Genomic DNA, 27,799 nt, shown 5'->3' with positions numbered 1-27,799 from the left:
TGGTTTCCCTATGCCACCTTTTTTTTTTTTTTTATAATAAGCACTGTGTCATGTTACTGTCAAGTCCAAGCACCTGTGTGCCCAAATCTGCACTTTGCGCAGCCCGCTATAACACAACATTTTGGGTCCAATATTGGATATACCGTACAGCTTTATTTCTTTATTCGTTAGAAACAACTTTCACACCTGCTGTCTTAATGAAACTTGGCGCACTTCGTGCAGAAACTTAGTGGACATCTCACTCGCCTCCAAATATTATCGTTCCAGCAGTCCTAGGTTTACAGCGACGAGCGAAATAAATTTCCCACTCAAAGCAATTATGGTGGCGGCCGTCTTGCTTTTCGGAAAATTGCTCCAACTCCTTTTTTGGCCGCAACTAGAGAAATTCCCCCGAATAACGACTAAAACTCAGTATATAAAAAGAGGAGAACAGCTAAATGCCCTTCTGCCCCAGCGCTCATGCAACGTCACCCTCAACGTATCGGCTCAAAAAGCAAAAGTTTCGTCCGTGCGCGCTTCCGCCGCCACAGCTTGGCATGCGAAAAGGCGCCGCAGGCTGTTGAACGCGCCTCACGGTCGAACGCCAGCTCCTCCGCTAGCGGCGCTGCGCGCGTTTTTCAAAGCGCCCCCTATAGTTCCCGCACGGAGCGTATAGACCGTTTTATCGTGGGTAGCGCCATTTTGAGAGCGAGAGAGAAAAGGGGAAAGGGCTACCGGCGCTTTCCTCCTTTCTGATTGTGTAGAAAGAGTGGAAGTCCCGGATGAGAGGCTTGGCCGGTGTTGGGCGTCTGCAGTGCCCCAACTTCGTTCGCGCTTTCTTCTACGTTTCAAACTCCCAAACTTAATTAGAGCCATGGTCTTTGATGGCGACAGTTCCCCGGTCATCGGGACACCATTGCTGGGTGATAGGGTGCACGAATAACGACAGAAAGCGTCGAATACTGTCCGAGGACCTATGTAGCTTGCATGGAATCCGGCAAGGCAAGTACGGCTGGAATGTTTTTAAGCTCCATTGCTCTCCGCATGACTAGAAATGATGAAACATTTATAGATTTTTGCTTGCAATGGGCCTATTTCAACGTAGCCGCTTTTAGTTGCAATCAACAAGCGATACACGAAACGGGAACCTCAATTAACTTTGTAAACGCCCGGAGCTGCTACATATCGTCTTGCTGTGCTATTTTTATCTTCGTGTCCCTGTTCTTATATTTCCTTGTGAATGAACGACGAAGACGCTCTAGATGTACTTTTATCGAACCGCAGAAAGCCTCGAAGCAGCCACGAATTATTTTACTATTTGATGCAATATTTTGAGTACTCGCCTCCAATGCTGGCACGTTCGCTGTCGCTGTTCCCCCCGTCGCCACACTGGCGGATGCCATGACCCAAACACAGAAACGTGCACACTGGGCTCGAAGACGCAGATCGCAACACACGAGACGTTCCCTGCAGCGACTATCAAGCTCCTCAAAGCGCCTTAGTCAACGGAAACAACCCACCAGTGGCACTCCAAGGAGCGCTTTTGCCGGCTCTCTGGTATCGTGCAGAAGATCGCGATTAAAAAGAAAACAAAAAAAAAACAACACAAAAACAGTAGAACTACGTTTTCAACAATTTCCAGCCTCACCCGGCGGCGGAAATAAGCCTTCAACTAAGTCTTGTAGATGATAAAATCGATTCAGTCACCACTGCGAATTATCACTATTAAGATAAATTCAGTTACGAAATTTTACAAGCTGAAACAGCAGTTATCATGAGAAAACTCGCACGCACATTGCGAGCGTACCCCAAGTTTATCGGCGGTACAGCGTTCGGTGCGCGCTCCATTCACGAAATGTTCCGAGCGAAGTCGAGAGGATGGCGTTGAGGAAACGCCTTTTCGTTTTACGGACGCAATTCACTGCCCCCGGAGACAGGGGTCATGTGGAAAGCGATGGAGTTTAAAGACATTGCAGCCGCTCTCGCCTTGCTGGATTCCTTGCATGCTACATATGTCCTCGGACAGTATTCTGTGCCTTCTGTTTTTATTCGTGCACCCTATGACCCAGCAATGGTGTCTCGATGACCGGGCGACTGTTGCCATCGAAGCCACTAGCTTTAATTAAGTTTGCGAGTTTAAAACAGAAAAGAAAGCGCGAACGAAGTTCGCGCACAGCAGACACCCAACACCGGCGAAGCCTCTCATCCGGGACTTTCACCCTTTCTACACAATCAGAAAGGGGGAGAGCGCCGGTAGCCCTTTCTCCTTTTCTCTCTCGCCCTCTTTCAGTAAAACGGTCTACAGGCTCCTTGCACTGACGTCACATCGCATACATTTGAACACCAAGTAAAAGGAGAAGAGGGAAGCTGCTTTTGTAAGAATTTTGAGTGACAGGTTAATCTTCTATAATCTTCTGGGAGAAGAATGGCGACGCCTGTGCAAATCCGGGAGGCACAAAGGAGGATCCTGATAAGGGGGGGTCTCCTTCTTCCCCTCTTCTCTGGAGGGCAACGGAAATGACGTCCTGTGCAAGCCACCTATACGTGGCTTGCACAGGACGTCATTTCCGTTGCCCTCCAGAGAAGAGGGGAAGAGGGAGCTCCCCTCTTATCAGGATCCTCCTTTGTGCCTCCCGGATTAGCGCAGGCGTCGCTATTCTCCTCCCAGAAGACTAACCTGTCACACAAAATTCTTACAAAAGCAGCTTCTTTCTCCTCCTTTTACTTGGTGTTCAAATCTGTGCGATGTGACGTCAGAGCAAGGAGCCTATTCACACGCGTTCTCGTGTCGCGGTGTTCTTTTGTCGCGGCGCTTTGCTGTCGTGCGCTCTCGTGTCGTTCGCTCTCGTGGCGCCATCCCGGCCGAAAGTGCTCCCTCGGGTGACTTACCTAGGTGGCAACATTCGCTGCTCGCCAATTCCCTGTCGAAGCAAAATTCGGAATGGAAAACTGGTCCTATTCTCGCTACCTTTGTCGTGAAGTTCGCGCGACACAGCATTTGAACACCTGCCGCACAATGCTCAAGTTCATTCCTACAACCTGCAGGAATGTGAGCTACCCGAATTTCAGTTTTATCATCCATACTGACGGAAAAGCGACATCCACACGGTGTGCTCAACAATATCCACTTTATTGCGGCGGAACAAGGAATGTTTTGAAAAAAAACCGTCGGAAAAGAAAATTCTTTACGGGAATACATACACGTGATAGAAAGTTGAGCCAAAAATAGTAGGCAAGGCACATCCGGACGTTTTCCATTTGTTGCCTAACTCTAGGCAACATCGACACTAAAAGGGCTAAATGTAGAAAAATATAAATTGCAGCGAACATCCTGACATTTCAATCCTAGCAGCATTGCTTGTATCAGCATCTAAAACAACGTAACAATTTGACACTGCAACTAACTTTAACCACGCGCAAAAAATATTATCGATCACATTTGTAATACCAAACTCGCATCGGAGGACTTCCTCCAAAAACTTATCTTGAGCACTTTCTGAAGAAAGCTGCATAAGAAATGGCATCACGAATTGCCTGAAAGGTGTGGATGGATGAATGTCAGGTTGAATTTCAATGACAATGTGTAATGGTGTATAAACTTCGCTCTAATGGCCGCACAACACCTGAATGCGTACAGGAGTAGTCCAGATGCTTAGGCGCGAAAAGGAGAAATTTCTTCCCCTGAAGCAAATACTAAAAGTGCTGTAATATACATATGGGCACACGCAGATAGAACTCTTAACTGGTATCGTCCGCCCGTGGCTGTTACGGACAACAACAGCGGACGTTGGAACTTAGCAGTCAGTAGAAAGGGGAGACGTAGTTAGCCCTGAGATAGGCTTCCCCTAACGCTCTCTTCTCCCTCTTTTATGAGCCATTAAATTTAGCTCATGATCCCCAAAGCTTTATCCGTGTCCACCGTGTGTGTTTAAGTACGTTCACCGAAGATTCTAAAACTGGTTTACATAATTTGCTCTTGACTCTGATCGATTACACTACGACCATTTGTGACGGCTTTCGACAAGAGACCACACGGGTAGTGGTGGCGCGGTCGATCACACTCAAACGCAACGGTGTGAACCAGCCTTTTTTGGTGTCCAAATACCGAAAGGAAATCTTTTTCAGTGCCTAATTAATCCGTCTAGGGACATGACAACGGAGCAAAGGGAGATCACTGAAGCATGTCCTCCAGTTCGTTCATGAGATCAGTCGTGGTTTTCTTGAGGCAAGATTCGTCCAGGTCATCCGGTTCCATCGCTTCGAGTTCCAGGTAGTCTCCCAGATTATCCGGGGATTTGGGAGCTTCGGGTTCTGCATCCGGAGTGCTAGCAAGCAATAAAAAGAAGAAACGTAAGCGTCCTTAAATGCACGTGATCACTGGATTAAAAATAGGTTTGGCCTTGAAAGGTATTTTATATAGAACACGCCGTTCATAAACACGTCCACGTTTGTCCACACCAAGCGTGGGCCATCGGCGTGAGCAGCAGCGTTGCCAGATTGGAAAGTCGTTGTAACATCAGACTCTCATCGAAATTTCTCCTCATTCCAACGAACAATAGTATTATTATGTGAACGAGAAAAAAAGCATAAAAGAGATGGAACATTCGAATTCATAATAAGATATTTTAAAAAAGAACTTAAATAAACTTATCAGTTTCAGGTACATGTGCGCAGCGCTAACGACACGAAGCAGCAATGACATGAAACATACGATGCAGTGGAGCGCGAAAGTCACCCTGCTCGTTGCAATGTTATAACAAGAAAAAAAAAATAAACGTTTTGCGCATAGTTCATGTATCCCGAGAAATTGATTTTACAAGACTATTTCTACAACTCAAAGCGCGTAGATTATCATTAAAAAGAAATCAAGGAAATTACCATAAAAGAAAAACTGTAGGCGCTATCAAACTATCAAAAAAAAAAAAAAGAAAAACTAACGAAATAATCTACTCGTCACTTTTAAATAAAAGGAACGCATTACCGTTACCGTTAAAAAGTTACGCACATTACTTTTATTTCTGAATTTAAAAGTTTTACTGTGTTCACGTTACAGGTGTGCAGAAGTGCCATATTTCAAGAAACATTAAGTCCATGCAGAAAATTAACATAGAGAAACTAACTGTTATTTTATACCGTTCTGATTTTAAAAGAATGAGGGATGAGTGCAAGAATTCACATAACTTGGCGCCTAAAACACACACACAGAAAATTGAAGCGTAATTTCTTTTAACATTTTGGAAAAACTTACGAGTAACGTAACTACGTTATCTGTTACTTGAAATAAGTACCCGTTACCCGTTTCCCAGAGAAACAAACGAAACTCGAACTACTTTCAATTTATACGAGTCACCGTAAGGTAGTAGTAGCACATGACTACCAAACCGCAACCCGTCTTTCGATTTAAAACGCGTTCCATTTCTCTTTTTTGGGCAGTGCTCATGTGACCGGGAGGGAGGCGGGAAAGAGTGGAGGCGGGGAGGGGGGGGGGGAAGGGGGTGCAGCTTGGCCACGCCTGGTCTAGACACTTTAGGAACAATCGCCTTGTCCGCGCTGCCATCTTTGTCGGCTGGGCTGTGGAACGCCTTCTGAAAATGCGATGCCGCTCTGTTTAGACGCTGTATCAGACGCTGCACACGCGTCCGAAGTTCAATGACACGGCATTTTTTGTCCGGGTGATAAGCCCTGGAAAGGTCTATAGGCGTCTAAAAGAGGCACCCGTGAGGGTCAATAGAGAAGGACAGTCGCAGAAAATGAAGACTTACACGAGTGCGGTTGAGAATGCTTACGCGTAGAAAGGCGAAAACCCGTTAAGGACGACGTCTAGGACGACTTCAAGAACCACCTCTAGGATGACGTCAAGAACGACGTCTAGAGGACGACGTCTAGAGGTCGACGTCTAGGACGACGTCTAGAGGTCAACGTCTAGGACGACTTCGAGAACAACGTTTAGAGGACGACCTCTAGGACGACGTCAAGAACGACGTCTGGGACGACTTCTAGGATGACCCCTAAACCGACGTCAAGAACGACTTCAAGGACGATCGCAAGGACGACGCCAAGGTAATGGGGCAAGTAAGCCGCCCACTGAGCCGTCGCGTGCCGCGCAACCACGTTTTCGGGGCCATTTAGTCCGATTTCTCGCTCAATGGGACAAGTAAGGCTTTCGCCTTAATAAAATAGCCCGTGACAGGCAGATTGGACGGCGTGCAACAGTCCGTTCGGACGGCACCCGAGCGTGGATTTGAGACGACTGCGCTTTGACCTTACTACTAAAGCTCACCAGTGTGGAGTCTCAGTCGATCGTTTTTTGCGCTCCGTTAGCGATATTGCCGCGCGCGCAGCTGCCCAAGTAGGCAGCGCACGCGTGGCCTAACGGTTATCGCGCTTGCCTTCCACACAGAAGGCCAGGGTTCGATTCCTGGCCGTGGCTACATATTTTTGTTGACACCGTAATGTGATGTTCTGGTGAATTCGAGAACCGTCTCGCTGATTTGAGGTTAGAATGTTCATCTTGGTTTTAAAAGCGCACAAAAGACGAGGACAGAGTAAGAAACACAAACGACGGACGAGCGCTCGTTTGTGTTTCTTACTCTGTCCTCGTCTTTGGAGCGCTTTTAAAACCAAGATGAATAACTACCAACTAGCCCAACTTTACACTTTACTGCAGTTAGAATGTTCTACGCGCCGAACCTTCTACGCCGAACGATCCAGAAACCCACGAGGGTACATAAGGGATTCCGCAAGGCGAGCGGATTCAGTCTCGCCCCAGCGCTCGATCCTGCGGTTTCGCCGTCTTCGAAGTCCGCGACGCTCTGTTATTATCCTTTGTACCCCTTTTATTTTTGGCACAAGTTCGCCACATTAAACGCTTATTTCTTTCTGTTTATTTATTGTTTTTTGGTCCCCACCCGTGACATTTTGGTGGAGGTGCGGAGTACCGCATGCCCGTGCAGCGTTCCCCTCCCAGGGCCCGCAGTGCAAGCCCGATTCCAAGCCCGGTGAGAAGACCACTCAACGCGGAACCTGAAACTCGGACCAGTCGCCGCACCCAAGGTCTACACCCGGAATACGGACTTCTGCCACCCAGTACCAGCAGCCAACGATGGACGACCAGCAATCGCAGTCCCCAACCGCCGCCGCCGTCATCTACCTGCCTGTTGCCCAGCGAACCCCAACGACCTTCCATGGCGAGACCCACGAAGACGTGGAGGACCACTGAGCAGCGCCTCCAAAACCTCTACTTCTCCTTGGAGGGTACCGCGAGGCAGTGGTTTGAGAACCACGAGGCGTCGCTTACGTCGTGGGACACCTGTATCGCTGGCCTGAAGGAGACATTCACAAACCAGACACGGCGACAGCGAGCGGAAGACCTCGTTCAAGTACGAACTCAAGGGCCCAACGAAACGGTCACCAGCTTCGTTGAAGACGTCCTCCGCCTGAGCAGCCGCGCGGACCCTCACTCCACCGAGGAGAAAAAGCTGCTGGTCCTGATGAGAGGAGTAAGGAGTGACATCTTCAGTGGCCTTGTTCGCAACCCACCAACTACTGTCGATGAATTCGTTGCCGAGGCAACTAACATCGAGCGGGCCCTGTCAATCCGAGCCACCCACTACAACCGACTCGCCGGCACGCCTGCTGCTTCGACGCTGACGTCTTCCCGATTCGACGAGGGCGGCATCAGCGCTGACAATCTTCGTGCAATTGTCCGCGACATCGTCCGAGAAGAGCTCAGGAAGCTGCTGCCTACTGCCAACCAGCCGGCTTCGCTGTCGATAGCCGAAATGGTACGCGAAGAAGTTCCGCGGGCAATTCAACCGGAGACTCCTGCCAGCGTGGCTGCAGCCGATGAGCCGACAGTGACCTACGCCGCAGTGGCCCGACGACCGCCGCCAACTGCTCAACATTACACGGTGGCGCCACGACGAGACCCACCAACGCAGGCGTACCCCCGACGCAACGAAGAAGTACGTCAGTACGACCGCCAAGAACAGCCGGTGCCAAGGAAAACCGAGGTGTGAAGGACAGCGGATCGACGACCCACTGCTACCACTGCGGGGAGGCCGACCATATCTACCGCCGTTGTCCTTACCGGCAAATGGGCCTGCGTGGTTCCACCCGAACGACCCACGTCCAAGGTACGGCGAACGCCCTCGCGACATCGAGGAGTACCTCCGACGCTCGCCCTCCCCAGTGTCGTCTCTCCGCCGTGAAGCCCGCTCCCCCCATCGCCACGACGTTCAGCGTCCCCGGTGTCATGACCCCGCCGAAAAGCGTGTCTCCCCTGCGTCGCCGGGAAAACTAAGTGCGGCAACGCCTGGAGGTGGCGTTGACGAAGACGACCGTAGTAAAGAGCCTCCAAGAACGACGAAGCGCTCCCACTCTCTCGACGCTACGGATCACAACGACGTCCCTGCATCGGTGTCCAACAACCTAAACGTTATAATCGACGGCCACGACGGATCGGCACTTGTGGACACCGGAGCAGACTACTCAGTCTTGAGTGGGAGGCTCTCTCGCCGCTTGCGAAAAGTCATGACGCCGTGGGATGGACCCCAAATACGAACCGCCGGAGGACATCTCAGCACGCCAGTCGGGAGATGCACTGCTCGCGTCGATATCCACGGTGAGACGTGCCCTGTGAAGTTCGTCGTTCTGCAAGACTGTTCGAAGGACGTTATCCTCGGAATGGACTTTCTCTGCGAGTATGGCGCCGTCATCAACCTCGGGGCAAACCAGCTGACGCTGCGAAAGCCTGCTTTACCGCCGGTGGAGACCACAACGTCAACCGCGATCCGAGTTATCACCGACGATGTGAACTTACCGCCGCGGTCGAGTGTTTTCGTCACCGTCATAACCGACGCAGCCATGCACGGTGGAGCTCTTCTGGAAGGCAGCGTCCAACTGCTCCTTGAAAAAGGAATTGGCGTCGCACGAGGCGTAACGGATCTCCAAGAAGGACGTACAACTGTTCTTGTGACAAACTTCCGAGAGGAGCCGCAGCACCTAACGAAGGGTACCACCGTGGGCCACATTGAGGAGCTTCAGGCGCCAGCCATGGTCACCGCAATCTCCGAAGAAACCTCGTCGTCACAGCAGAACAGCACGCCGCCGCCGCCGATCGACATCGACCCCGAGCTCCCAGCTCCTAAGCGCCGGCAACTGGTTGATCTCCTTTCCGAATACAGTGACTGTTTTGCAACGTCGTCGAAAGTTCGCCAAACACCAATGGCGAAACATCGCATTATTACCGAAGACGACGCGCTCCCTGTCCACCAGTCGCCGTATCGAGTCTCCTTAAAGGAAAGGAAGGTGATTCAGGATCAAGTCCAAGAAATGCTCGACGACGACGTCATTCAACCCTCCAGAAGTCCATGGGCGTCCCCAGTCGTCCTTGTAAAGAAGAAGGACGGAACCCTGCGGTTCTGCGTGGACTATCGTCGACTGAACGCTGTGACGAAGAAGGACGTCTATCCGCTCCCCCGCATCGACGATACGTTAGACCGACTGCGCCACTCCCGATATTTTTCGCCAATGGACCTGAAGAGTGGCTACTGGCAGATTGAAGTCGACGAACGCGACCGGGAGAAAACTGCCTTCGTCACTCCCGACGGACTGTATGAATTCAAAGTGATGCCGTTCGGGCTTTGTACAGCACCAGCCACCTTCCAGCGTGTCATGGACAGCGTGCTGGCAGGTCTGAAATGGCAGAGCTGCCTCGTCTACCTCGACGACATCGTAGTATTTTCACGAGATTTCGACGAGCAGCTGAAATGACTTCGAGCCTTGCTTCAAGCCATCAAGACTGCCGGCCTGTCACTCAAGCCAACGAAGTGTCGATTCGCCTATGGTGAACTTAAGTTCCTTGGCCACGTCGTGAGCAACAAAGGTGTTCTCCCTGACCCTGAGAAGACCCGCGCCGTAACTGCATTTACGCCGCCGTCTGACAAGAAGGCCGTGAGAAGATTCCTCGGACTTTGTGCCTACTACAGACGATCTGTTCGAGACTTCGCAGAGCTGTCCGCACCGCTGACGCACCTCACGAAAGACGCCATAAAGTTCGAATGGACAGACGAACACCAGCGGTCATTCGATGAGCTGAAACGAAGACTCCAGACGCCCCCGATTCTTGGCCATTTCGACCAGTTCGCTGATACAGAGATCCACACGGACGCCAGTGACACCGGACTTGGCGCGGTGCTAGTTCCAAGGCAGGACGGGGCAGAGCGAGTCATCGCATACGCGAGTCGGACGCTGTCTAAGGCGGAGAGGAACTACTCTACAACTGAAAAGGAGTGCCTTGCTGTCGTCTGGGCGATAACAAAGTTTCGCCCATATCTGTATGGAAGTCCTTTTCGCGTGGTCACGGACCACCACTCGCTCTGCTGGCTCGCGAATCTGAAAGACCCCTCCGGACGCCTCGCCCGGTGGAGCCCACGACTGCAGGAGTTCGACATGATCGTTGTATACAAGTCCGGCCGGAAGCACAATGACGCCGACTGCCTGTCAAGAGCTCCTGTCGAGGCCGGTCCTGCCTGTATCGAAGACGACGACGATGAGTGTTTCCTCGGCACTCTGAACGTCAGCGACATGGCAGCACTCCAACGAGACGACCCTCAACTGCGAGCGCTCATCGAGCACTTAGAGGGACAAGCGAGTTCGGTTCCCCGTGCTTTCTTAAGAATTCTGCATACATTCTCCATGCGGCAAGGGGTGCTGTACAAGGAGAACTTCGTCCACAACAACACAGCATGGCTGTTGGTTGTTCCTGCCAGCCTTCGAGACGAAATATTCCAAAGGATGCCATGACGACCCAACGGCTGGACACCTTGGCTACAGCAGGACGCTCGCCAGGATTTGAGAAAAGTACTACTGGCCGAAGCTACCGAAAACCGTTCACCTATACATTTGATCATGCCACGAGTGTCAGCGACGCAAGAAACCGCGGACGAAGCCGTCATGACTTCTGCATCTGACTTCTCCCCCGTCTATGCCGTTCCAGCAGATTGGAATGGATTTACTTGGCCCTTTCCCGCCGTCAACGTCGGGAAACCGCTGGATTATCGTCGCCACCGATTATCTCAGACGGTACGCCGAGACGAAAGCCCTTCCAGCAGGCACGGCTGTTGAAGTCGCCAAGTTTTTCATCGAGTGCATTGTCCTCCGGCACGGCGCCCCTGAAGTCCTCATCACAGACCGTGGATCTTCGTTCATGGCCCAGCTGACGCAAGAGATCCTTCGTCTCAGCGGCACCGGCCATCGTCGAACCACTGCATACCACCCGCAGACCAACGGGCTGACCGAGCGACTCAACAAGACAATCGCCGATATGATCTCTATGTACGTCGACGTAGAGCACAAGACGTGGGACGAGGTGTTGCCCTACGTCACGTTCGCCTACAATATGGCGGTTCAGGAGACCACTGGATTCACCCCGTTCCAGCTGGTACATGGTCGGAAGGTAACGACCATGCTGGACGCAATGCTGCCCCATGAGCCATCTGACAATGAGAGCGACGACGCCCAGGCGGTTGCTCAACGCGCCGAAGATGTCCGCCAGCTCGCCCGACTCATGATTCAAGACCAGCAACGCGTCGACGCGGGCCGCTACAACCTTGGTCGCAGGGACGTTCACTTCCAGCCCGGAGACAGGGTGTGGGTGTGGAAGCCCATCCGTCACCGCTGCCTCAGTGAGAAACTGCTGAAACGGTACTTTGGACCCTACAAAGTGCTTCGTCGATTAGGGGATCTGAACTACGAGGTGATGCCCGACGGAACACGGCCTTCGTCACGCCGCCCTCCACGACCGGAAGTCGTCCACGTCGTGCGACTGAAGCCGTACTACGCCCGATAGGACTGTGGACCTTATGTGTTCCAAATTACTCTTTAGTTTACAGTTCTTTTTATTTGCTTTGTTTATTTGCTTTGTCTGCGCGCGCGCAGCTGCCCAAGTAGGCAGCGCGCGCGTGGCCTAACGGTTATCGCGCTTGCCTTACACGCAGAAGGCCAGGGTTCGATTCCTGGCCGCGGCTACACATTTTTGTTGACACTGTAATGTGATGTTCTGGTGAATTCGAGAACTTGGTTCGAGGTGAGAATGTTCTACGTGCCGAACCTTCTACGCCGAACGATCCAGAAACCCACGAGGGTACAGTGCTAATCACACTTGTCTATAACGCCCGAGCGTGCGGTTTTCTCCGGGGAGCGCTAGACTGGTGGCATTCGCGGAAACCAAGCTAGTCACGTGGCGCAACATGGAACGGCCCGCTCGAGGGGTGTGCTGCCCACTCTATCAGCTTGATAAGTGATAAAAGTAAAGTGCTTTACGATATATTTTTGTTTTTTGGTGACGACATCGTCGATACGCCTTCATGCTCTAGTTTGTTTATTGTTCGAGCAATGATGTTTGTAAAAAGCGCGCGAGCAGCCTTCCGCGTTCGTCGCCAGCTGATAGAGAGGGCAAAACATTCCTCGAGCGTGCCGTTCCATGTTGCGCCACGTGACTAGCTTAGTTTGTGCGAATGCCACCAGCCTAGCGCTCCCCGGAGAAAGCCGCACGCTCGCGCGTTATAGACAACTGTGATTAGCACTGTACATAAGCGATTCCGCAAGGCGAGCGGATTCAGTCTCGCCCCAGCGCTCGATCCTGCGGTTTCGACGCCCGCGACGCTCTGTTATTATCCTTTGTACCCCTTTTATTTTTGGCACAAGTTCACCACATTAAACGTTTATTTATTTCTGTTTATTTATTGTTTTTTTGGTCACCACCCGTGACAATATAAAGCACGAGCAAAGGCGCTGGCGGAGTATCGGGTATCGTTCTCGGAAAACGCAAAAAAAAACGATCTACTAAAAACTTCCTTGGGCCACAGCGTGTTAACAGCTAGGGAAGAAAAAAGAGGAGTGAATCCTTCAATGCAACATTTTTAGATGCGGAGCATCTCTTGCTCGGGTCTATGTCCCGCGGCGTCCGTAGTCCGCACTCACACTACGCATGCGCAACTCTCCTCCTTCCCTTTCTCCAACAGCTACGCGTTACTCTCTCCGCTCTCTCTCTACCAGCTGCGTGCACTTCGCGTGCGTTCGCTTCTACTCACACCGCGCGCGCATGCGCAACTCTCCTCCTCTAGTCTCCTCTCCTTCAAGTGTGAATATAAGCAGCGGTAGCGCGCTGCGCGCGTTCAAGGGGAGGAAGTGGCCGAGTGGGCTAACGCGCGTCAGCTTAGAGCGTGGAGCGGAAGTTCGCGCTGGGAACCTCCTAAGTTCGAGTCCCCGCCGCCCCCGCCCGTTTCGGTCTGGATGAGTTTCGTACCGGCACGCGTTCGTGTGATCACTACTGCGTGATGCACGTTAAAAATCCCAGGTTAGCGGTTGTACTGCACTGGCTAAATTTCTCATCTACAGCTAAGAGACCGATTACCCGTTGAGGCGCATCTCCATCACGGCTGTATAAACATACAGAGCAAACCAATTTCTGCGCGCGTTCAGTTCACCGCTGTTGACTCCACTTCACTCCGTTCTTCCGATGAAGTGTGATGGAACGATGCTCCGCATCACCCCATGGTTCCCCTCGGGAAGATGGTGTAATATTTTTATAGAAGCCGGATGCTGATAATGTGTGGCTTTTTTTTTAGAATTCGGGAACCATTTTGTTACGCTCATCCCAATATTAATTTTATGGATGGCTCGACATGACGAGGTTTAACTTGAAAGAGTTCTGGAGATGCCGGATGTTTTCTTAGGCTTTATAGGTTCGTATTAGAACAAGCCATGAAACATACACTAATGCTGTCTGTGCAGGTGAGTTATACTACTAGGGGGACAAAATATAGGGAGCTCACCGTCACGATAGGTCGGCCAATGAACTGCAACATGTTCATCTACGTTTTAATAAGCGAAAATAAACACATGGTTCCCATTAGAAACTTGCACAGCGTCATAAAACAAACACAAATCTCCAAACACAGCTAGGTGACTGGTGCGCGACCGAAAAAAATCCGCCTGGTCCGGGTATCAAACCCGGGACCTCTCCATTACAGGTGGAGCGCTCTACCAACTCGCTCAGGGGCGTTATCTCCCCGGTAGCCTCCAGCCTGGTGCACGAGTTTTCACGTCGGAGGTCCGTCGTGCTTCCCACATGCATCTCTCTAAAACTGACTGATTTAGTGGTTTTCAATGACGCTCAGCAAGTTACTCAATCGAGCGATACGTTTATTTTCACTTAATGTAACGTTAACAATGTTTTAGTTTATTAGCCTTTATATCGTAAAGGTCAGCCTCTTATATAGTGTCCCTCTAGCCGTATAACTCACCTACCGACACCGCATTGCGTAGCTGTTTCTTTTTTTTTTTTTTGTTAGAGCGCAGCTGTTAGGCGCTTGTTTCCGGCTTGAGCGGCGACGGCGTCGGCGTAACCGCGCGTTGCATTATGGGAGACGTCCTATGACGCAACGCGCGGGAGGGAGGAATGAGAGGAGGAGAAAGAAAAAGGGGAGGAGGAGGGATGAGGAGGACAGGAGGAGGAGGGAGGGAAAGGGGAGATGCCAGCTGCCCGTTGTGCAGGCAAGTGCTCCTCCGCCTCCTCTTCGACAGCTGTGCTCTAGTTCGGAATTACAGGGAGTTGTAAACGTCATTAATTTTTAACAAATCTGCAAAGCCTACAAAACACCGTGTACAGATTTCTTTAAAACTTGACAGGTTTGTTAAAAAAAAAGACGTGAGGATGGCACGAACACGTACAGTTTGTGCAGGTGAGTTATACGGCTAAAGGGACATATAGGGGGCTAATCGTAACGGTAAATCGGATAATAGACTAAAATTGGTTAATTAACATTTTAATCGGGCGAAAAGGCATATGGTTTCAATCAGAAACATGCCCAGCGTCATCAAAAACCATCAATTAAGTATTTGAGAAAGATCCGGGGCGTGTGGTGAGCGAGGTGATGCCCAAAGTTGCCACTCGTGGAGCGGGCGCAAAGCTGGTGGCGGAAAAACGTGGATGACAAGAGACGAAAAACCGCGCGGGCGCGTTTCCGCACCACTAGCCTTGCCCGTCGCCGCACGAGTGGCAACTTTAATGCAACACTGCGCTTGCCACGGACCCGACGTCTTTCTAAAACTTACTTTTTATTGATTTTCGATGACGATCAGCAAGTGTCTGATTGAAATAGTATAATATCTTTTGGCGAATACTTAGAAACGTTATTTAACAAATTTTAGTCAAACTACGAACTTATCATGACGATTAAACCCCCATATGACGTCATCCTGGTCACAGAACTCACCTGCACAGACCGCATTAGTGTAGCTTCCCCAGCTTTAAAAAAAAAAATAAAAACTGTAATGTCTTAAAAAAACAACCTGTATAGTAGACGCGAAAACGCGGTGAAACGAACCAATGGAATGAAATAAGGAATGACCTTATAAAGAGTATAGAATTTCAGAAACTCACCTTGAACTGACTGCAGTCTCTTGGTTCCTGATATGCTCGGTCCTGTCTGCAACTATGGGGTGATGATGAGTCATAATCGGCAATTAACGACAGAAGCAAAAACAAAATCGGCTAATCTATAATATCTACATACTGGTGACCCCTAATTAATTTTCTGCCAATACAATTGAGAATTACATTAATTTAAGTGGTGAGACCCTACCGTACTCACCAATGCAGAGGCTAGGCAATATGAATCAAGACCGCCAACAAAGATCGCCAACATGTCGAAAAAATGTACCCCCTTTCGACATCAGCAGCTAAAACATTCCAATCAATTTTTTAATTGCTCACGCAAATCGAAAAAAAAAAAGATCGGGTTATTTCCTAAAATTAAAAGATAGAAAGAGATACTTCACTCTGTTTGCAGATAAACTAGTTTTCAATGTGAATTCCATAAACATTACGCGTTTCAAATGAAGATTAGACCTCCGTCTTTGTACCCCGTCTTCTTACCTACATTTTATTTTTCTTCTTTTTTTTTTCTTTTTGGGGGGGGGGGGGCTGTTTGAGTTTTGCAATCATGTCCAACTACTACGCCAAACTTTTTATCGTATAGAAGATCTTCCACACGGCATACCGGAGAAAACATGCTGCTGTCTCAGCGGAGCCTCGTTCGAAGGAGGGAACTTGACAGGGGAAATCACTCCGAAGACTGGCCTCTTGATGCGAACACGCCTCTCTGGAAGCAAAACCGTTTGGTTCCTTCACAGGACGATCCGCCCAATGCTTAAGCATTTCTAATGAGAAAACGTGCGCCCACTCAGCTTCTGGTTGAGATTTGTGTATTTTAATTCCCCTAGCTGACATGAACACAGGTGGCACGCGCAACGCCCAAAATATATTGTCGTAAAATAAGTTGATACGATAGACTCTTCAAAAATCTCCTTTTAAGTCGGGCGTTAAACCGGGTGTGCAACTGCTTTAGGAGATACAATATTTCACTGATAGCAATAAGGACAGCAGTAACTTGTAACAGAACTCTACGATTGAATCTAGAGGGACCGAAAGGACAATAGATGGTTCTCTCAATCCATGTGTCATGGTGTTTTTTTTTAATCATTACTCGTGTTACTGTACACGTAACTCAAGAAAAAAAAAGTGAGTTTTGCGCATAGTCTTTATGCTACGAGAAATAGTTCATACAAGATTTCACTGTTAGAGGAAATGAGTGAGACAAGTTTGCGGATAATTGGAGGTTTCTGTAGACTTTGTGAAACAGGTATATGAAATCCCATTGACTAAACTACAAAATAAAACGCGAATTCCTCACCTGTGAAGGTATATTTTTCAATGAAAGAATAGGTTTCGGAAATTTTTCTATCGAGTTGTATTTTTCCAAACTACAGTGCGCCTCAAACGTACAGCCGCCACGGCATTTCCCATTTCTGACAGTCCTTGCGGCGGCCGATCGAACTATCTGAAGAATGTTCGGGTTCCCTATTTCTATCCCATCCTGAGAAGGCATTCCGAACGTTTTGGTGACAAATTAAACAGCAACCAGCCCACAGAAGCTCAATATTTGGGAACGCAGTGGCGGCGTTAAGTTTGGGGAGCACTGTACATACGCACATAGAGGCAGTGTCCATACAAACTCGAGAAATCCCGAAAAGGGATACGGCACTCCCCCCCAAAATGTTTTTCCATACACTTTATCCCGACATGTAGTGCTCTACAGTATTTGGTGACTCTGTTTTAGGATGTGTTGCTTTAGTACCAGTGCAGCTATGCAGGGTGTTTTTCGGCCTTGAGAGAATTTTCTAAAAACATTCAATACAAACTATACAAATATGGTCAGTGCAGTTACATACCGCTGGGGGGACATAATAAAGGATGCTAAACGTCACGATAAGTCGAATGATTAAGTAAAATTTATTCGTTAACTTTTGAATTAGTGAAAATAAGCATAAGGTTTCCATCAGAAACTTGGTGAGATTCATAAAAAACTACTGAATAAGCAAAATTTAGAAATACCTGGAGCGCCTGAGAAGAGTGGTGGCGCATTAAATTTAATTGTGTTACAAGCGCAAGGCTTGCGGTGCGAAAGCGCAGATAATAGGAGGGGGAAAAACCGCGCGGGGGTGCATTGATGTTGGATGCATTTTCGGGACCTAGAAAAATAGAAAGCACGCACACCAAATCTTTTTACCTCTGACTGATTTAGTGGGTTCCGATGACGCTCAGCAAGTTTCTAATTGAAACCATGTTTACTTTAACTACTAATTAGAAAGTCAATCGACAAATTTCAGTCAATTATCCAACTTATCAAGACAGTTAACCCCCTTCCCCCCTCATGTTCCCCTGGCAGTATAACTCACATGCACAAACCCTATCAGTGTTCCTTTCATGGTATGTTCTCATACGCAATATCACGAGCGAAGGAGCTTACTAGTGACATGCATATTCTACCTAGGCTTGCTCCATGCTCTGCATATTATTTTATAGCTTTGCATTGTGTGTCCCCAAACAAACAAGAAATAATTCAGCAGCGAAAAAAGCTTACCCGACGTCAGTTTCTCGCCTTGCTTAACTTCAGTCATCCTTGCTTGCTTTACATCTGCGCATCCATTGTCATCTGCTCCACATTAAAAACATGTTGTACATTAATAACAACCATCCAATTAACTGCACTCATAACACAGACCATTTACCCAATACACGTGGCGGGTCAGGGTGAGCATGTCTACAATGGAAACGTTTCTAAGTAAAGAATACTTCCCCAACAGAACTCACAAATAAGGGCGGAGCATTTCAGATCACTTAAATGTATCCTTTTTGCATTCTCCAGTGACCTTCGTATCTTCAGAAAAGCAACTTTTTTATTGATTAATTTCGAACTGCAATCGATCACAGTGTGATTTTGGGAGATATTTATCTTTATATTTTATGCAGGTACCACTATGCCACCCTGTGTGATGAAGAAAGGAGGGAGAGAAAAAAAACAAATACTTCAGCAAAACAAAAGTTAGAGATTCACTCCTCGGGAAAAGTGCGTTATCTGGTGCAACGGTGTGTGACGGAATGAAGTTCCAAGCATCGCAGTACGTCACCACCGAAGGGAATAACTTCCGTTTTTAAAAGTATGATCCTTTCAACCAAAATGTACCGGGTGATTCAAGGAGACGGCAGGCTCTTTAAATCGACCGAAAAATTCGGTTTCCTAACCTATCGCGCTACGGCTTTGTGCAGCGTTGCCCACAGATGGTGCATTTTTTTTTTTTTTTGTAAAATTTGCAAAGAGCAAATTTACCTGAGGAAAAGTAAAGAAAGAAAAATGCTTAGCTCCTATGGAAACGCAGCGACGCCACCGGTCTTCAAACAACACGGCGCCGTTTCGCACGGGAGACAAGAGATGGCGCAACGAACGCCGCCAACGAACGAGCATACAGTGCCGAAAGCCAGCGTCTTTAGCAGACAATCTTTTCGACTCAAAAGCGGCGCGCGTTCGGCAGGCGGCGACAGTCGCAGAAACAAAAACAGGCGCGGTAACAACAAGGAACTGCAGTTCCTTGTCTGCTAAATACGCCGGCTCTCGGCGTCATCTGCTCGTTCGTTGGCGGCAGTTGGCGTCGCGACCGCTTGCGCCATCTCTTGTTTCCCGTGCAAAACGGCGCCGTGTTGTTTGAAGACCGGTGGCTCTATACAAAACACAATTATCGGCAAAGATTTATATGATCAAAAAAACATCCTCAGTAAAAAAATTATTTAGATATACCATGTTACACATGGCACTTCGATAAACAATTTATAGCGATTGTTTTACAATTCAATCAATGGCTGGCTGCTGTTGGAGAAAATTATTTACGTTAAGCCTAACGCAACTGAAATGTTTGTTTGTTTTCTCCTAGAAGGGCCCCTACTGCGCTAAGCCTGTGCCTCTAAATGAATGTCACTATAAACGAAATCTAAAAAAAATTTTAGAGGAAAGAAATGGCACGCTGATTGTAACATACCTGGGTCAAACCTCCGTTTTCTTCTCAGCAGCTTATCTCTCAGGTCGTCGCTTTCAACTGTAATGAGAACCAAACACCTTGTTTTACGCATTAATGTATAATGACGCCACAGAAACAGTTAGTATTTTTATAAGAAAAAGTAATTAAGTAGAAAACAAAAACAAATATAAGCTGTAAAAGCATAGATAAGTCCCTTAGAAGGCAAACACTCTTGTTAGGTATGCTTGGTGGAACATTTTCGTGACCTTATATGCGTAGAAAGGTCAGTGCTAACTGTCCAGAATAATCTAATCTGATGAGACAGGCCACGTCGTGCGTTTCTTATGTTGTCAGTGACAACGGGAATATTACAAAAGTAAAGCGCAAAGAGACATAAAAATAATTTTTATTTTACTCCCTATAGTACAAAATGCTATGCACCAGAAACTCCTGTACCGAGACCTCCAGCATGCCCGAGGAAGGTGTGCGAAGAAGCAATGCTATCTACTCAATCATCACAAACAGCACAGACATTCACTAAAGGAAACTTTGATTCTGTAAAAATAACATTTTCTCGAATCAAAAAATCTCAAGTCCAAAGGGAGGAGCAGAGTAGAGGTCGTTGTCACCAACTACTATAGTCACTGGGAGAATGAGATATGCAGGAGGTGTCTTATGAACGCCCGGCCTCCAGAACGCGCTCCACGCCTTCCGCCGTGCTTTGGTTGCGATCGCGTGCGCGCTCGAGGTGCACGAGACGCCGAAGCACTGTCGAAAGTAAGAGGCTCGCGCCAGATGTGAGACAACTGAGACTTTGCTCTGCCGTTCAGTAACTACGTCCATTAATTATGTTTATTTGATTGCTACTGAACTGTTCTGATGTGTCCCGTCACTTCGTGTATTGTCGTTTCATGAGAATAGTTCATTAGAAACCAATTTTGCCACGGGCGTGCAATAGAACCTTTTCAAATCGTCGTCAAGAGACATTGGCGGTCGCCATTGCTTGGGCAGGACGCTGTTGATTAGATCCGAATGCTTGCCGAACACTAGAGAGTATTAGCAGATCGTTCCAATGCCTCCGATAACGATACACAAGATACTCCGGAGACGCCTTTGCGCATGTATCGTGTTGTTATGTCGGATATCTTTATCGGAGGTGTCGGAACGATCTGGCTAAAGCTTTACTGAAATAGCAGCGATCATGCTCAAAATTTCGCGTTTCTTCACCACCACTAACGTCACTGCGTAGCTTTAAGAAAAAAGAAAGCCGTTGACAATTCCCTGTAACGCCGAATTAGAGCGCAGCTCTTGAGGAAGAGGAGGGAAGGGTACTGAGGGGACGGTATACCCCTCCTCCTCACCCTGCCTGCTACTCCTCCTCCCCCTCTTCCTCCTCCTCTCATCCTTCAACCTCCTCTCCTCGTCTCGGGGAAGTCACGTCACCTGGGGGGGGTCACGTGAACCCCGTGAAGTCACGGGGGTCACGTGACCTCAGGGTTACGCCCACGGCGACGGCGACGCCGAAAAGCTCGAGCCGGAAACGGGCGCCTAAAAGCTGCGCTCTAGAAAAAAACTATCGCGAAACAGTGACGGAAAAGCAGAGAAAGAATTTAGAGGATAGGTTAGGGGTGTTCACTTTGCCGCGACGAGTTCAGGCAGCTTGAGTGCTTCCCAACTTTATTTAATAGCGAGTTTTAGTAGACCGTGTTTCCCGCTCCGCTGAGCCCCTCCGCTACCCGGAACTCTACAGCCAAGGCCATCGGCGCGCAGGCGCAGTGGTGGTTTTTTCGTTGCGGAGGGCTAGCGGAGCGGGAAACACGGTCTACTAAAACTCCCTATTGTTTCGAACGCGCTAGTTCGGTGTTTTCGCGCAAAACGAAGCTCGAGGACAACTATGCACATACCTTGCAGGTAATGTTCTACTGCTGCTGCGCGTATAGATTAAAGTGTCTAAGAACGCGATGCCGCGCGGAGCATCTAGCTCGGCGCGTCATCACATTCCGCGTTGCCACTGCTACGGCGCCCAAAACGCGTCTCCGACCGATGTGTTTAGCGCGTCGTAGACGTCACAGGAGTGTTACGCTGTCGCCGACAGCGATCCTAGCGGCGTGACAACAGCCGCGGCGGATGTGGCGGACGCCTGTTCGCTCCAGGTCGCCCTCCAGCCTGACAGTCCACGCAAGCTTCGACAGCCAGGAGCTGGGACGCTGCGATGACGGCGACACTCGCGTTCGCTCCCTCTTCTTGCCGGAACATGTACCACCAACCACCAGGATCGCGACATCCGACAGCACGACACTCCGGCTTCTGTGACGGCATATGCTTCCATTTCGGGACCGCTTTCGATACATGGGCCCTTATACGGCGCTAAACAAAGCAGTCGGATACGTGTTCCAGGCCACGACCCACTATTATCATGACCTGCCCACAGAATGGATCCCCATGGAAGACGCTGTCGCCGATGAAGTCCGCTACGTTGCCATTGGGGGCGTTTGGTAAAGGATTTTCTGAGACCTAAACACGGTTCCCAGCCTGTCTAACGCACGGTCCGCACGGCGCGCGGCTGGTGATATCTGTTTCTCGGGAACACCCACCGCAGCGTGGCCCCAGCAGGCTGCAATTGCTAAGGTCAGGAGTAACAGTAACACGCAGCAGGGTGCACCGCTTTCATGTTTGCTGGGATCGAAAGAGCGCGTTTCTCAGGCACAAAACCGCAAAGGAGTTTTCTTAGCTCCGATGCTCTTGCGCCATCGTCGAAAAAAAGGAGCTTTCTCGGACCAGCCATATATAACCACTGTGCTCACACCCGGCGCCTCTAGTGGTGAATTTGTCACGGGACCACCGGCTGACGACGAGATTCCTCGAGGCCCGCGAAGGGAGCAGGTCAGGACCAGATAAGGCCGCCGCGCCTTGAGCGCCTTCGATTGATATGCAGCTACCCTATAGGAAACAAGAAAGCCTTTATGCAGCGCCGCGAAGTCATGGCGTGACGGAACGCTGCGGCCGAGGCCATATACTACAAGGAGCGCGCTGGCACATTCTTCTGTGGGCAGGTCAGGATTACAGTAGGTCGTGTTCCAGGCACCGTTCCACTTATACTGCCCTTGCCCCACGGTGAGGGAAAAAGGGAAAATTTTTTTATAAAGCGGCCGATATTGTAAAGTTCCCATTGCAGAACTGCGGCAAGAAATGACGCCCGCGTGCGCGCTCGAGCTGCCCAGGGGACGGGCACAGAGCGCGCGGCACAGTTAGCGCGAACGAGCGATCGCCGGTTCTTCCAGCGTTTCTCTCGCAACTCGAGGAGCCATCGTCGACACCGGTGAAATGCGCTCATCCGGGACAGCAACCCAGGCAGTAAAACACGACATTCGCCAATAATACGTCCGAGCCAAACACGCAAAATGTGCCCACGTCCCGTTAGCACTAACAACGTCGCGGTGCGCGCAATGGCGCACGCGTACGGCCGCCTGTCCGTCACTGCACTTTCTGCGAGAGCGACAATCGCTTTCCGCGATACCTGATCATAAAAAAACAACAACGAGCGATTGCGATACTCCCGATTTGCAGGCCACGGGAAGGAGTGACGACTCAACAACGCGTATCCGCGTTCCCCGGCGTCTCCCGTTGTTACTTGCGTGGTGTTGCCGCACTTATTTCGGTATTACCTTTTCGTTTTTTCTTGCGCCCGTGTTGTTCGTTAACGCGTGGGTGATGGTTTTACGGCCTTGCGTAACTTCGATGGAGGAAGTTCGCAGGATTGCTCAATACCGGCCGGTAATCGACTGTACCGAGGCACCTCGGAGCGGCAGCCCGTTTCTTTTTGACAAAGGCGCCACGAGACAAGGGCATAAAGGAAGAGACACAGCACGAGCATTTGTGCCGTGTCTCTTAGTTTGCGTCCCTGTCTTGTGGAGCCTTTTGTCAAAAGGAACGACATACGAACTATAGCGCTTCTCACTAGTGACTACAGCCCGTTTCGTTTTCACTATTTTTCTTCCGATCCCAAGACGTTGAAGTGGAGGGTCTCTACAACGCGGAACACGATGACGTTTCTCCCGAAAAAGCTCAGTGAACTTCTCCGGAAACAGCTGTTCCCTCGAAATAACGCCGCCTATACTAATCGTGTCAAAAAAAGAAAGAAATCAGTGCAAGACGCAAGTGCTTCCACCGACACTCTGCGTTTCTCTGCTATCTATTTCACTAAAGAGCAGCCCTATTAAGAAATAGTAAAAAAAAGAAAAGAAAGAAAGAAAAGAAGTTAACATTTTTTGTTTAAGTTAGAACTTGACACTGAAATTCCGGAGGGTATCAGACATGCGCTCAGATCGTTTATTTTCGGTCCGATAAAATATAGTGAAGAAATCGTTCTTGAAAACATGCACCCTTCCATATCCTCCCTGGATGCTCTGTGAGGACACATCAGTCGGAAGTTCGAGTAGACCGCTTTTGCATTCCGATAAAGCTCAAACACAAATGAAAAAAAAAACACCTAAATTTGCACAAAATTGGAACTTGACACAAAAAAAAAATTGTTCCACAACGTTCAATTTTATATGAGCCACCCGCGGAATTTTTATGGTATGATTAACCCAAAACACGCCTTTGCACATTTCCGATGTAGATGCGCTGAATACCTCCGCTTTGCAAAAATTGCATGTGAGGATTTGGTCCCGATCCGATTTTTGTACGATTCACGGTTGGCTCTTTCGCGAATGAAGCCGACGCTTTTGCGAGTACATATTTGCGTTTCGTTATCGGAGCGCAAAAGCGATCTAAACTCCCTGATACGAGGTGTGATACGAAATTTCAGAGTCTAGTTTCGGAACGCAAAAAGAGAGGGCAGCACAATGATGCGCCCCCAGTAGTCGTAAACAGGGAACTTCGGCGTAATTTTCTGAGGACATTACGCCAAAGGGCGCCGTTCCGAGAACACTGGAAGACGAAGAGAGGCCGAGGAAGGTCACCCCACCTTCCTTCCGTCTTCCAGTGATGTTCTCCCATTCTCGAAGCGCGAGCAGCTGTCAGAACACCTCCGACGACTCGCTGCTTTTTCGTCATAAGCCTGCCGAACCATCTCAAATTCCAGTTCCAGATTCGCCAAGTCTGACGCAAAACTGATGTTCGCTCTCGCTCTGGTGTGCAGTCCGGGCGGAGATTGCCATTGTGCTCATGCACTGGGTCACTAAAACTCGCGTAGCGCAGCTCAAAATGTTCACAGAACGACGCCCGTCGGCGCTACCGGATGTTTAATTTTAACTCAAACAAACTAAAAACGAAAAAGGAAAAGACAGGGTGTGAGGGTTAGACTAGTTCTGTCTTCACCACGTCTTTATCAGACACGGCGGATGTTAGATGAGAAAAGAATCGTCCTGCTAAGTTGTCAAATTACCTAAAATATGTTACTTAACTTTGTGAATTATTGGTATTAGGGGTCATGTTCGAATTGCAGTATTGACGGCAATTACTATCAATTTAAAGAATTTACGAAAAGGTAATGTTTTCTTTAAATATTAACTGCCCCGTTTTTGTGTTTTTTTGTTGTTTTTTTGCCCGATTTAAAAAGCGACATTAAAAAAATAGCGCTCTAAGTCCTGCTCACAACGAGGCTTGGAAGTGTGACGTAGTCGTTTTAGTCACGTCGTCACTTGTGTTGTCAAGGCTGCGCTGCCAAGAGAGTGACGACACGGTTGAGACGATACGTCTATCTTCCAAGCGACAAACTCCTCGTTCCCACAGTTGCGTCGATTGCGTCGCGCTGCGTTGCGTCGTGCAGCACAGTGCTTCCCCATTGGCTGGTCGCAAGGGTCACCATAGCAACAGCTCGACGCGAGTGGTTGCAGTCGCACTCCAAATTAACTGTGTGAACGAGCCTTCTCTATGAGCAGCGCTTGCAACACTCTTTTAGAGCGCAATTTTTAAACTGAGCGAGAAGACGCGAAAGATGATTGACTACTATTTCGAAAACAAGTAGTAATTGCCGTCAATACTGAAATTGACACGTGACCCTTAAAAATTAACATAATTTAGCGAATCGCTCAAATTACTGTCACGATTATTCTTTGACCTAATGTAAGCGCAGCCTGATAATAATGTGATGAAGAAAGAACTTGTCAAACCCTCACCCCCCCATTAAAAAAAATATTCGAATTAGAATTAAACACCTCGTATAATGACGCTTTTTAACGTGTCGAAACCGTGACGTGCTTTTATGTTTACGATAGCCGCAGACGAGTTGTACGACCGCAGCTCTGCCACACATCTCTCGTATCCGAACAAAGGTGTCTTCAGTCTTGCACATATTAATAGAAAAAAGCATAGATTACAATTACCATGACTCTCGGTTTAAAAAAAAGGATTTAATTAGAGTATTCGATACCCTTCGGAAGTAATTGGCCTTTACACGATAAAGTAACCGATTTCAAAACGACAGATTTTTCAGCCGGTTTAAAAGGCTCGTCTTGCGTACTGTTAATGGACCTTTTCCAAATACCGACGGCACCAGGCGGTGGCTGCACGAACTAAAAATCAAGGAAGTGACCTACCTGCGCTACCATCGATAATGGGAGCTACGTTACCAGTTGCTTCGCTCTCTGAGCAGCGTCGCGCGCCCAAAGCAACGAGGTAGGCCTAGCGCGACTTTAAAGAAGGAAATCCGTAGCGTCCACCCAAACGTCGTGTTTTTCTTTCCGTCCACTTTCTTTTTTTGTGCAACACAATTATATATATGCTGCAATTACGTGTTCTACTCATCGATTTACAGCCTCATTCCGAATTTCCTCGATTTTTTCGTGCCGACTTCCACCGCTTGGCATCGGGCGCTCGCGCGTGCGCAGAACGCTTCTCGGAAAAGGTCCATTATTCGATCAGAATCATCTATTGTAAGTTATACAAATCTTCCTAATTCACCGATTTTGGTAAATCATCCTCCGGTCGAGACTTGATTCGAGGTTTCCTTGGCAGGAAACCTATACAAATGGCGCCATAGGAAAAGGGGGGAAAAATAGAAACGCTTACAAATAATTTGTGTACTTTCAAAAAATAATCAGATCACCCTTGCGATTACTTCCTAATAAATGCATTAAAAAGTACAAAATACTGCAAAAAGGAATCGATTCCAAGTAAATTGATTATTTGTACTGAGTGCCGTATAACTCTGCTCGGTGTTGCAACAGCTCCCGCGAGTTACGGGGTGTTTCAGGTCTTTGTGCCATTATACATTAATAATGCCTGGTGCACGTATCGAACCAAAGCGGTATTATTCAAAATCGCGTGAAACGAGTGAAGATTTTTTTTGTCATGTGCCAAACTGGCGAGTAAACGCGTATTAATTATCCAATTATTTAAATATTAATATACACAAAGGTTATTAATTAATATTAATATTAATATACACAAAGGTTACTTTGGCGGAAACGACATGATGAGATGTTTCTCAACACACTCTATAGAACTTTTGTATTGGAAAGTTTGCACACGAAAATAATAATAAAGCTAGTGAATTAATGCGCGGTAATTAGACAGTTTGGCATATCGCAAAAAACACATATTGAACGTGCTCAATCGGACTCTTAACAGTACTGGGTTAATTCGACATGTGGTGTACCAACTTTTTTTGAAGGACTCGGCAGATGTTTATCGAATACCCTGCATACTTCTTTAAAAAGATCTAAATATTGCTTTCGCCATGGAGGAAGTTCCGCCCTTCAAGATGGCGGCGGCCGAAAGCGTGACCAGCGTCATCCTACCTCGAAGAACCGAGTAGACCTCGGGCTGCGCCAGGATTCGGTGCAGTAACTCCTGCTCGTGTAGCCTCTCGGAGTCTGCGTCCAGGGCTTCTTGGCCTGAAAGTGCGCGAGAAAGCACGTGGAGTTATACGAAGGCAAACTCGAACTACCAGGTAATATATATATATATATATATATACGTTTGTCTTCATGCATATACTAAATCTGGCTTAGCAGACAGTAGACTGAATAACTGTCACCATGATATCACTTCATTACACGTAATAGAAAGGAAAAAAGAGTGCGCAGGCCGTGCGAGTTTTGCGGAAAGGCAAAGGCCCACGCAAACAGGTGTTCCTGTACAAGTGATCCTTCATGCCCCTCAATATTTAATTAAACAAATTGGACATAAAAATAACTATATATCTTGAGGGGTTCATGAAAAGGTAGATGCGTTTGTGAAGAAAGAAATTTAGAGAATCACGGTTTCTCACTTCCAAAAAGAAATAATATGCATCACTTGGAAAATATCGATTAAATTACAGTCACTTGTGTGTGCTTTATTTTACACTGCACTACTGCCACGCTATTAAGATATATATATATATATATTCTTTATCGGACTGGACAACACAGGTTAGCACATGAGAGGGAAGCTAGAACCCATTTTTGAAATA

At 48.3% G+C, this 27,799-nt stretch overlaps 1 protein-coding gene across 1 annotated transcript in view; it reads right to left on the bottom strand.

The window, feature by feature from the left end:
• Positions 1–3,296: 3,296 nt before the first annotated feature.
• Positions 3,297–27,799, bottom strand: part of LOC8035293 (zinc finger CCCH domain-containing protein 11B) — a 130,489-nt gene continuing 105,986 nt past the window's right edge. The window contains exons 8-13 of the mRNA XM_029985626.4: positions 27,144–27,239; positions 19,420–19,476; positions 17,970–18,041; positions 16,047–16,148; positions 15,428–15,479; positions 3,297–4,304 (exon numbers count right to left, since the gene is read on the bottom strand). Of these exons, the coding sequence (XP_029841486.3) occupies positions 4,151–4,304; positions 15,428–15,479; positions 16,047–16,148; positions 17,970–18,041; positions 19,420–19,476; positions 27,144–27,239 (533 nt within the window). The 3' untranslated portion in view covers positions 3,297–4,150. The remainder of the gene's footprint in view (positions 4,305–15,427; positions 15,480–16,046; positions 16,149–17,969; positions 18,042–19,419; positions 19,477–27,143; positions 27,240–27,799) is intronic.

Source organism: Ixodes scapularis, unplaced genomic scaffold, assembly GCF_016920785.2.
Source record: "Ixodes scapularis isolate PalLabHiFi unplaced genomic scaffold, ASM1692078v2 PGA_scaffold7__128_contigs__length_106722199, whole genome shotgun sequence".
Taxonomy (NCBI): Eukaryota; Metazoa; Arthropoda; class Arachnida; order Ixodida; family Ixodidae; genus Ixodes; species Ixodes scapularis.
Note: the sequence above shows the minus strand (reverse complement) of the source record. Positions and strands in the feature narration are given on the sequence as shown.